We start from the raw sequence: 11,480 nt of genomic DNA, 5'->3' as shown, positions 1-11,480 counted from the left end.
TTGGGTCTTTAACTTAAGTTGGAGAGGGATGCCACACATGTTTGGCACATGGGTCCTCATCACCACCACCACTACCAAGTGGCTCCCTGACTTCCTAAGCGGCCTGTTGACTTGCTGTGCATCTCTAAGCATTGAAAACAAAAGGTAATGGTGGAGGCCTTATCTGTATAAATTAAGTATCGCACCATCAGGGTCAAGCATGGATTGCTGCTCATTTTTTAACGCGGCTGTTAAGAAAAATACACATACATTTCACGATTAAAATCGTGCTTTATCATTCCTATCAGAAATAACTTTGCAGTCGTGTAATTTTGGCAAACCAGACTAGCAAGGATATTTCTGCAGTGTCTGGCTGTGCACCCGGCAACCAGCACAAGCTCCGCCAGAGCTCCTTCCGGCCTCCCGCGTGGTGCCACACCAAGAGTGGTCCCCCAAGTCTTTTCCGGTGACTCTGCTTCTCTTTATTCTTGCCTTTTCAAACTCCTAATTTTGGTGAAGGCCTGGGGTCCTTTCTGTCAAACTCTAGGTCCTCAGCCTTGGCGCCACTACCAGGGCGCGCAGCCTGTATGGTGTTAACTAGCCGTCCCGACTTCACTTTCGTGCGGAACCAGAGGTGCAGACTCGGTTTCCAGCAGATTGCGGAGAGAAGCGCTACCCGGGCTTCCTCAAGCGCAGTGGAGGTAACACTTGCTTTTTGGCCCGTGCTTCCGCGATCGCCACTGATTTGAGTCTCTTCCCTACTGGGTCGAGCTGCTGACAGCGACAAGATGAAGGCGAAGGACACCGCGCTGGTGTCTCAACCTGAGCCTATCAAGAAGCTCGCTCGAAAGAAAGCCAAGAAGAGGCTCAGGAAGAGCAAAGCGCAGGGAGGAAGCGTGGTTCCTGGAAGCCTCCCGCCAGCTGTCGCGGGCCGACCGCCAAAGGCCCCAGAGAACTTTTCTCAGAATTGGAAGGCGCTGCAAGAGGTGAGACTGGTGACAGGCCACCTTCATCTCGGACTTTTGGTCGGGTAGCCACACAGCACGGAGGAGAACTACGGGTGGTTCCAAAACGTGGAAGGGCCACTCAATATCGTACGGACTCCTTCGCAGAAACGTCGGCCTAATAGGCATAGCGGTAGTGCAGTTGTGGCTGTCTGGCCTTTTGACGGTTTTAGTAGTGGCCAATGCTTCTATATACTATAGAGGTTGCTCTCTGCTTTGCTCAAATTATTATTTTTTTTTTTCAGTTATAAATCCCATATCTCTGTTGCCACCTTGCTGACATCTTAAATTAGGTCCCAGAATTCTGGCCTAGACTACTCTGGGACTCGTGTAGTTCAGGGTTTCCCCGCACTAGTGGTAATCCTCTTATGTTAGGTAGCCTCCCAAATGCTGGGATTACTGGTGTGAACCACTATATTCACCCTGACTCATACATTTTTACATTCTAGTTCAGTGCTTTTACTGTCCTTGTTTCTTAGATGAGGACATTGAGACACAGAGCTTAAAGGATTTGGTTTAAGAATGGTCACATAGCATATAAGCAGCAGAACTGGGATACTGGCCATACTTTTTGATCTGTTGACGTGCAGGTAATTCTCTGGAGTGTACGCCACAGAGCCTCAGTTAATATGAAAGAGAGCACAGAACACTCCACCTTGTTCCTTAGTGTGATTTTTCCTGACTGGACACACAGGACCAATCAGCCAAAGCCTGTGGACAGTCCCATTTCTGTAAACCAGTTCTTGTCTTTTTTCTCCCAAGATAGTGAAGTACAAGTAAATGTGTGGAATGCATATTTACTATAGGGAACTTGGAGGTGGCTCTGGTTTCTACAAGAATCTTAAACCCTTCAGGTCTCTTGACTATTAGGGGAGCGGGTAAGTAAAAACCCATTGCATCTTCTCAGTTGGTTGCCATCTTGCTGAGGTCTCGATTGCCTTTGCCTGGATGAGATCAAAGCTATGGCTGTTCTCACCAACCATCTCTGGCTTGACAAATTTTTTTTCCTTTCCATTGAACTCCCTTCCCTTGGGTCTTCCTCAGACCCTGCACTGTAGCCAACCTCCAGAGACAGTGTAAAGGAAGTGATCATTGTATCGCAGTGTCTTCCATGGAGTCACTCTAAGTGCAACTCCCTGTAAAAGAAGTGAAAATGATGCTCCTGCCCCAGGCTTAGTGCAGTGCTCCGGGGTGTGTTCAGTCACTCAGGCATACATGGTATAGAGCTTGAAATGCCGCATGAGGAAGCATTGCCAGGTTATGCATTGTAATTAGTGAAGGAAAAGCTCTCAATGCCAGTGATTTAAGGGTGTAAACAAGGCTTTTCCAGGGGCTGGAGAGATGGCTCAGTAATCAAGAATGGACCTGAATTAATTTCAGGCACTCATGTGGTAGCTTACAGCTGTCTATAACTCTAGTTGCAGGGGATCCAATGTCCTCTTCTGTCCTCTGGGTGCCAGGCATGCATTTGGTGCAGAGACAACATGCAAGCAAAACACCTATACATATAAAAGTGATTGGGGGGGGGGGGTTGAGAAAGGGTTTCTCTGTGGTTTTGGAGGCTGTTCTGGAACTAGTTCTCGTAGACCAAGCTGGTCTCAAACTCACATAGATCCACTTGCCTCTGCCTCCCGAGTGCTGGGATCAAAGGCATGCATCACTACTTGTCTGGCTAAAAATAAATTTTAAAAATGTTTTTCCAAATAATTTTCTATTGGTGATGGTGATTGGAAGTGTCTATGTGGATGGTACATACATGTTTGTATATACATTTACATACAAGTTCCTTTACATTTAAATGCTGCATGTATTTAATTTTGATCCCATTAGCTGCTGAAACAGAAGTCACAAGCTCCAGAAAAACCTCTTGTCTCTCAGATGGATGACAAAATGCATCCCCAAATAATCCAGCAGAACAAAAAAGAGACCTCAGATAAATCAAAGGGAGACGGGAAGAGGACAGAAAAAGACCAGACCATTAGGGGTTCTGTTACAGCTCCATCTAAGAAGGACAGGAAGAGATCTGTACCTCCCACAAATTCCTCTGGAACAGAACAGAAGAAAGACACCAAGAAAAGGACATATAGTGACATCTCTTCTCATCAAGGGGACATCAAGCATAAGTGGAAAGCTAAGGAGGCAGCTGTTGTCATGAACCAGTCCTCACCTACTGAGTGAGTATCAACTTTGCTATGGTGACTTTGCTGCTGGGGCCACAGATATTAATGCATATCTAGCCTCCACTGTCTTCACCACTAAGAAGAAATGACCATTTGGCCCTAGTGCATTCTTCCTCACCCGACCCTGTGGTGTTTGTTTTGTTGTTTACTTGTCACTTGTTTACCCTAGAGTGTGGGTTGCTGAAGGCAGATCCTATTGCTTAGTCAGTTCTGTGTCTTTGGACCCCAAAATAGAGCTTGGTACAAGGTAAATGCCAACAAAACCATTGGCATAATGTGTGTTGGAACCAGAAGGAGTTGTGTGAAACCCAGTCAGCCCTGCCTCTTGCCAGTTGATGGCTTTGAGCAGGTTTCTGTGCCTTTTCTTCTTCAGTGTGGCCTTCTGTATAATTAGGGGGACTGAGGCGCAGCATGTGTTGCTTAGTGTCTTTCGGCTACTTAATGAGCACTGTGGTGACGCCTCACCTGGAATGGACATGCTTATAAGGCAAGCTGGCGCCTGCTATCTGAGCCTTCCTTTCCCTTTGGCCTAAAGAAAATCTTGGCCCTGGGTTGTGGGGAAGGAAAGCATCTCCTTGGGAACTAGTATGTGTTTATAACAGCTTTGTCAAGTCAAGCTAACTGAGCCCATGACAGACTATAGGACATAGTGCTGAAAGGCAAAGGGATGTGGGTTTGGCTGCCTCTTCTGAGTCGTACAGGCAGGCTGGCTTAGACAGGCAACAAGACCCCTCCTTCCTAAGGCTGATATAAGCAGGGGAGGCACATAGATGTTTACAGTAGCATTTGTATGGGGGTGGGGGTGGGGGTGGGGGGTGTGATCAGGGTAGCCTAGTGAAGAAGGCAAAGAACACAAAACAAGAGGCCTGTCAGTTGAGCCCTTTTGAGTAATGACATTGAAATCAGGCTAAAAAGCTGGAGTTCACCAGATAGCTGTGGAGCATCCACTATCAACTCTGATTCTCTCACTCTTCCAAAATGTGGACACAATTCAAGGTGTAGGTCCCTATCTGTCATGCAGTCCTCCTACCTATGTGTCCTGATTAATAACACATCTATTGTTTAATTAGAAAATGTTAGTAGTGATCATTCTACTGAAGTGGGTCACATATTTCTATTTTACACTCACTGTTTTTATCTGTAGTTCCTAAGTCTTAGTAATAGATATATTTGCAAATTTAAAAGAACAACGGTGAGGGGCTGAAAAGATGGCTCAGTGGTTAAGAGCACTAACTGCTGTTTCAGAGGCCTGGGTTCCCACATGGAAACACACAACCCTCTAACTCCAGTTCCAGGGGGTCTCGTGCATGCCCTTTCCCAGCCATCACAGGCACCAGGCATGCAAGTAATACCTATACAATAAAATAATCAAGAAAGAAGTGCAAAAGCAGGTTCAGCTGGACTGAGTGTGCAGGGGAACAGTCCTGCCAGTCCTCATGGTGCCCTCACAGCCTGCTAACTGGGCAGAGAGATTCTTTGAATAGGCATCCAGTGCCTCATGTCTTTTCACAGCCAGATACTCTCATCTTTGCCTCACAGGGAAGACATCTGGTTTGATGATGTGGATCCAGATGATATTGAGGCTGCCATAGGCCCAGAGGCAGCCATGTTGGTACGGAAGCGGCTGGGGCAGAAGAGCAAGAAAACTATCTCTCTGGTGAAGGAACAGGCCTTTGACGGGTAAGCTGTGCTGGGGCCGTGACTGCTGGGAATGTTCTGCATTTTGGGGCTGGAATCTCTCAGGGGAGGAGGAGCGAGCACTGAGCCATGACTGCCCAGCAGGTCTTAGGGGTGCAAAATGGTGATGAATGGGCTTGGCTCACTGGCCTAGAATCCCCAGCCTGTGATATTTATTATACTGGGGCCTTTGGTTCCCCTCAGCCTGACAAAAGCCTTGGCCCTGGATTGTGAGATGGTAGGAGTGGGCCCCAAGGGGGAAGAAAGCATCGCAGCCCGCGTGTCCATCGTGAACCAGTATGGGAAATGTGTTTATGACAAGTACGTCAAGCCAACTGAGCCCGTGACAGACTACAGGACAGCAGTCAGTGGGATACGGCCTGAGAACCTGAAGCAGGGTATGATGCTTATAGGATTTGAGTGTAGTAATAGAGATGGTAGCAGGACTCATTTCTATCCTACTTTCCCTTTTGTGTTCTGGAACAAGGCATGACAGGGGTCCTGGCCTTTCTTACCTCTTCCCCAGAGTAGCATGCTTTGCGGATACAAAAAGTACCTTTCCTGACTGTTGTGCTGTTTGTGTCCTGTGTTTCTTTGCCTCCTACCCAGGACAATACTCTTGGATTGCTTTCTGTTTTATGGCAGTGGGGGGGGGGGGCGGGTAAAATAGAGTGTGTTAGGGACCAGGAGGGAAACCATGAAGGGTGAGTAGACCATATGGTGGGAGCTGGGGTACATATCACAGGGTGGGAAACTCTATCGGGATGTCAGCAGTGAGATGTCCAGCAGGATACTTTGGTCATGACATTGAAAATAGGGTTGGAGGTCAGAAGACTGGTTCTGAGGTATAAATGGAGTTCTTAATTGGTCTAGATAATAAAAAGCTAGAATCAGATATAGAGGGAAATGCTGAGATCAGAGAGAAGGAGCAAGCACAGCACCCCTTACCTCCTTAACGTCTTAGCAGACAAGAGAGTGATTTCTTATTTCTTCATCTTATATCCAGTTTCTGTCCAGCTACCTCACTGTCTGTCTGTCTCTACAGACCTCCAGACCTCTATGGTTAGCTAGTGGCAAGCTCCATTCTCTGACCCTCAGACAGGCTTTATTTGACCCTCAGACAAGCAAGATCTCACCACACTGAGGCAGGGATTGGACAGGCAGGTTGCTGGAAGACATAGCAGAGACTGGATCTGATTTGTAATAGAAGATATATAGAATGTTCTCAGTTTGCCTTCTGGAGACCAGGAGATGCAACCTTATGATCTCTCCTGACTCCTCCTCACACACTGCCTGTTTGCTTCTCTTGGTATCCATGGCCAGCAAGGTGGCTCTGTTGCTCCTTGAACTACAGGCTGACCAGCAACTCTTGCTTTCTGTCTCAGAAGGGAGGCTGGTCCTATTAGCTCTGAACAGAGTTGGACAGTGAAGTGGATTTGGTAGGAGTGGGGACATGGTGATCCCCAAAGGATGCCTGCTGGGAAAGAGCAGTAAAGCAGACTCTAGGGTCCATGAAGCCCTCCTTGCACTGTTTATGGGAGATACCCAGTCTGAGTCTACTTGGGAAGTCATAAGTATGAGTTGTATTGAGTGGGAAGCATATTGTCAGGTGTTCTGTGAAGTCTTAAATGCTCTTATGCTTTTCCTTGGGTTTGCTAACTGCTGTCAGTCCACTGACAGTGATTGGCTTTGAGTAGAGCTTGTCTTTTTTGTTTTGTTTTGTTTTGTTTGTTTTTTGTTTTTACTGTCTCCAGAAGTTGGAGCAGAACACAAATCACAGTGGGTCCCTCCTAGCCTTTGCGCTTCCCTGGGGTCCAGTGAGACACTTTAGGGGCCTATCTCCCATCAAAGCTCTGTGTATCATTAAGGGCCTGACCTGGCCAGAGAATGGGAGGAACTTCCCTTAGAATTTTGGTGAGTTATATGTTGTTAACCAGGTCTTTGTTTGGTTTTCAGGAGAAGAATTTGAAGTCGTGAAGAAGGAAGTGGCAGAAATGTTGAAGGGCAGAATCCTGGTTGGGCATGCACTACACAATGATTTAAAGGTGCTGGGCGGTGGTGGCATACGCCTTTAATCCCAGCACTTGGGAGGCAGAGGCAGGTGGATCACTGTGGGTTGGAGACTAGCCTGGTCTAGAGAGTGAGTTCTAGGACAGCTCCAAAGCCACAGAGAAACCCTGTCTTTAAAAAAAACCAATAAATAAATAGTAAAGGAGCTGGGTTTGTGGCCATAGCTCTTTCATGTGAGCTACACACGGCCTCACATGCCTGTCTTTAGAAGCAACGTTCTGGGGAATATTTCATTTCGAATTTTTATCTTGACTTGAAAATTCTTTAGGAATAGTATCAGGTACCTGAGCTTGGCTGTGTTCAAGAGACCACATTGGGTACTTGTTTTTAGAGTCCTGACTATACTGTAGTTCTAGTGCCAGAGTGCTGACAGCTCTGTGTCACCTGTCCGATCTGGCAGATGGTCTGATGTCTAGCTGTGTGTCCTGTGACCAGAGACAAATTTCTCTATACCGTCAAAGCCCTGGGGTTCTTGTTGTATGTTCAGTTTATATATAGGCATTGCTGTGATTCTGGAAGCCCAGACTCCTGTTCTCCCCTGGCATCTGAGGAAGACCTAGCCTGCGTTTATTACATAGGTCACTTTAAATAAACTGATGTCTGATTCATTTGAGTGTGTTAACAGGAAATAGGAGTATAGCCTACTTGGCATAAGGGACACCTCTGCTACCATCTGGTGTGATGGACTTCTAATGCCAGGCGTCAGTGCCTTACTGGGTGCCACTAGCAATTACACAGTGCAAACAGTGCAAACAAATCTTATTTAATCCTTTGAAGATGGGAATTAGGCTTTTGGGTGGCAGAGCTGAGTTTTAGGGTGTTGGGAGAAAGCTCCAGGAGAACAGTAGATATGCACTCAGATACTTCTCCCACAGCATGTCAAGCTGGCAGAGCTGACTGTTGCTGCTGCTACTTCAGCTGTCCCTAGAGGTGAGGAACTACATGTTCATGTGTTTCCTCAGGGTATCATTCTAGCTAGTCACCTCCATTGAAGGCTGGCCAAATATCAGCTAGTTAGGTGATTGAGCTCAGAGAACTCCACCCAACGCTAGGGCATCTGACCTCTAGCTCCTGCTCTTTTAGATGCCTGCTGATTAAATAGTGAACATTGTCCTTCCTGGGTATGAACTGTGGTGTCACTTTATTCATGTGTTTCAGGAATCTCTAGATGGGAGTTTAATTCCCATTCTAATGTGTGGGATAGAGATGTAGCTTGGTGGCAGAATGCATGCTTTGTATGTTTAAGGCCCTGGGTCTCATCCCACCACAAAAAAGATAAAAATAACATGTTAACAATTAAAAATTAAAGTCACCTGCCTACTGATATGTTGAGTCACCTCAGAGTCACTAGGGCCACACATGCTTCCTCTAGTAGGTTACATTTTTGGGCTGTGTGAGTCTAGAAGTCTGCCAAGTTGCAGGGTGTTCTTCCCCATGAACAGAATCAGCTCAGATAGAGAAAGTGATTGCAGGTTAATTAACTTTTTCTCAACATCTTGATGTCAAGATCCTATCCTATTTGTATTCCTGTTTCTATTATTCCTATTCTTATCCTATCCCATTTCCTATCCTGTTATATCTCCTACCCTGTATCCTGTGCTGTCTTATATCCTATCATATATCTCCTATTCCTATTCTGTGCTGTCCTATCCTATCTTTTTTTTTTTTTTTTTTCCTCCACCTCCAGAGTGTTAGGATTAAAGTATGTACCACATCTGGCCAAGATTTTATTTTTATTAATATTGGGTACCACCTTAAGTGAGAATGATTAATTTGAGAAGTTCTGCCTTTTTCTGAGTGTTGTGTCCTCTGACACGCTGTGAGAAAATCTTTGGAAAAGGGTGCTCCACTGCTGTGGACTGAAATGAATATACTTGTCATCATTTTCTTCTAGGTTCTGTTCCTTGATCATCCAAAGAAGAAAATCAGGGACACCCAAAAATTCAAACCTTTTAAGAGTCAAGTAAGGGTATGTAATGAATGACTCTTGAACCATGGCTGGTCCCTGGCACTGACCCTGTAGCTAGAGGGGTTTGGTTTGTATTGGTTTTTCATTTTAACCTTTAAGAGTGCTTGCTACACAAGCCTAGCAACCTGCGTTTGATCTCTGGAACCCACATGAAGGCAGGAGAGAACCAGCTCCACCAGGTTTCCTCAGACATGGCTCAATGGTTATGGGCACTCGCTGCTCTTGCAGAAAACATGGGTTAAATTCTCAGTGACCATGTCAGGTGATTCACAGTCATCTATAACTCCAGTCCCAGAGGACACCTCTAGCCTTTTCTGCATGTATATGCACATACCCACATTCAGATAGATATACCTATGTATCACTATTAACAATTTAAAAATTAAAAGCACTCCAGCACTTGGTAGATCTCCAGCCTCCAGCTCCTCCTCTACTGGCTGATAAGCAATGTCATAAGCCACAGCAGGCTAATTGTTGCAACCCTAAGTGCCACAGATACTCCTGGTGAAAGGGAAACTGAAGGTAACTTAGGTGTTCTCATTAACCAGCTGTGTCCTCCTTGGGAAGAGCCTGTGAAAGCAGCACATTCAGTGGTGTGTACCTTCTCTCTACAGAGTGGAAGGCCATCTCTGAAACAACTTTCTGAGAAAATTCTGGGGATCAGGGTCCAGCAGGCAGAGCATTGTTCGGTAAGTATCATTGGGTAACAGCCCCTGACTGTAATACCTAGGCATGTATCTCTTGACAGTAGACACAGAAGAGAGGATGCTAGGCAGATCAGGCTTACAAATGTTGATTATATCTTAAATATTTACATTTAACTTAAACTCAATACAGAGAATAATACCCTGGAAGAATTTGGATCAAAATTTACCAGTCTAATTGAAGGCTATTAGTATACTTAGAGTTTTTTACTAAATACCTGAGGTTGGGGACATCGTGGTAATGAGGCTTAGCTGATCAGAGAGATGCCAAGGAGGGAGGAGCAACAGTTCACTTTTGGCAGAACTGACTGGTGCTCTAAGAATTATTCATGTGTTTCTAGCACCCTTTGCCCCCCCCCCCCCAATTAGGCCCCAACTCTGAAAGGTCCCATTACCCCTATAATGCCCTGAAGACTTAGGGCTCTGTCACTTGAACCATGGGGGATAGAGTCTTTTAAACCCCTAACAGGTGCTTTAGGACTTTATAGCTCCAGGCTCTCAGTCCCAACAGTTCCCCTCCACCCCCCACCCACCCCTGGCCTGGATGTCTTTTTCTGGAGAGCAGGTTCCTCTGAAGTGCAGGCTCTAACTCTTTGAGCCCTTGTGAGTATCCCAGCTGTGCCTGCTGTAAACCAGCTGCTGTAGGGTTCCTCTTCTGCCGCTGTAAATGGAGTGGCTGAGTCTGAAGCACAGGAGTTAGCTTGTGCTCTGATGGCCCAGCCATTTCTCAGTGGTTTTCTCCTTCACTGCCTTACCATACTATGAGATGTGTGCCTGTCTTGACCTTGCAGCCTCAGTACTGTGGCTATCATGAAGACTCATAGTCATAGGGTTGCTTCTGTGGCCTGTGGTCATGTGTTCTCATTCGCTAGATAGTCAACATTGCTGTGTGTCACCCAGGTCCAGGATGCCCAGGCAGCAATGAGGCTTTACATCATGGCAAAACGGGAGTGGGAGAGCATTACTGCAGACCGGCGCCCCCCAGCCACCACCACCCCAAACCGATGCAGCGAGTACGCTTAGCACCAACCTACTGATGTCACCACCCCTCCATCCTTCAGTGACTCCAGTGGCAGTTGGGATGGGGCCATGGAGGCCTATCATGTCTCCGCACAGCAGGACTCACTCTGGTGAGCATTTTCAGAGCCATGGCTGCGAGGGTGTGTCCCTCCTGGACTCTGCTACCAGGCCAGGTCCTGCACCTGTGTGTTGAGGTAGACTAGTTAGCTACCAGGACAGGAGTCAGGGGTGTGATGTAGGTTCAGGGGAAGGAGAGCATTGGAATGGATAAGTGTGCTGCAGTACCTGTTTGCTGACCACCTGTACTACCACTTAACGATGAACACAACTGGATTCAGCCAGGGCATTCAGCACCTTCCCACTTCTTGTGGGTAAGGAGATAAGCACTGCTGCACCTAATGGATCCAAGCTAAGGGCCTTCAGTCTGCTGCAAACCAATCTGTCCAGTACAGCACTGCCCAATGAGGACTTTCTTAAAGCTACTGGGCTGGGGCTACTTTCTCACTCCTATGTCCCTTGATTGGTTCAGAGTCATCTAAAATGCCAACATCCAGTACGGTGTTCTCCACACAGTCCCTGGGGTGAGACTTGGGGCACAGGTACACCTGGAGGTGCAAGACCCTACTGTCTGGGGCACTGTTAACAGAAAGGCCATCTGCTAGCAACAAGTGCAGAGTGGCCAGTTCACTTTATGGACCTACCTGACAACTCTTAGAATGGAGCTGTGGGCTGGGGTGTGACTTGGCACTCATCCACTATGTGTAAGACCCTGGGTCCCATTCCCAACACTGTCAAAAATAAATGGATGGATAGATGGAGTTTGTGGAAGCTTAGCTTCTTCCCATCATCTGGAATTTCCTGAAGCCCTGCAGTGCAG

General features: G+C 46.7%; 1 protein-coding gene across 1 annotated transcript; it reads left to right on the top strand.

Annotated features, from left to right (window-relative positions):
* The first annotated feature begins 737 nt into the window (after nt 1-737).
* Rexo4 (REX4 homolog, 3'-5' exonuclease) lies at nt 738-11,421 on the top strand. Its single transcript, XM_051184924.1, has 8 exons — nt 738-965; nt 2,814-3,157; nt 4,703-4,843; nt 5,045-5,238; nt 6,797-6,885; nt 8,805-8,879; nt 9,494-9,568; nt 10,484-11,421. Exons 1-8 carry the CDS (start codon nt 768-770, stop codon nt 10,604-10,606), a joined length of 1,239 nt encoding a protein of 412 aa, XP_051040881.1. The 5' UTR covers nt 738-767; the 3' UTR covers nt 10,607-11,421.
* The last annotated feature ends 59 nt before the right edge of the window (nt 11,422-11,480 follow it).

The sequence above is a fragment of the Phodopus roborovskii genome, unplaced genomic scaffold (genome assembly GCF_943737965.1).
Source record: "Phodopus roborovskii unplaced genomic scaffold, PHOROB, whole genome shotgun sequence".
Lineage (NCBI taxonomy): Eukaryota > Metazoa > Chordata > Mammalia > Rodentia > Cricetidae > Phodopus > Phodopus roborovskii.
This window is presented reverse-complemented; position numbering and strand designations above follow the sequence as displayed.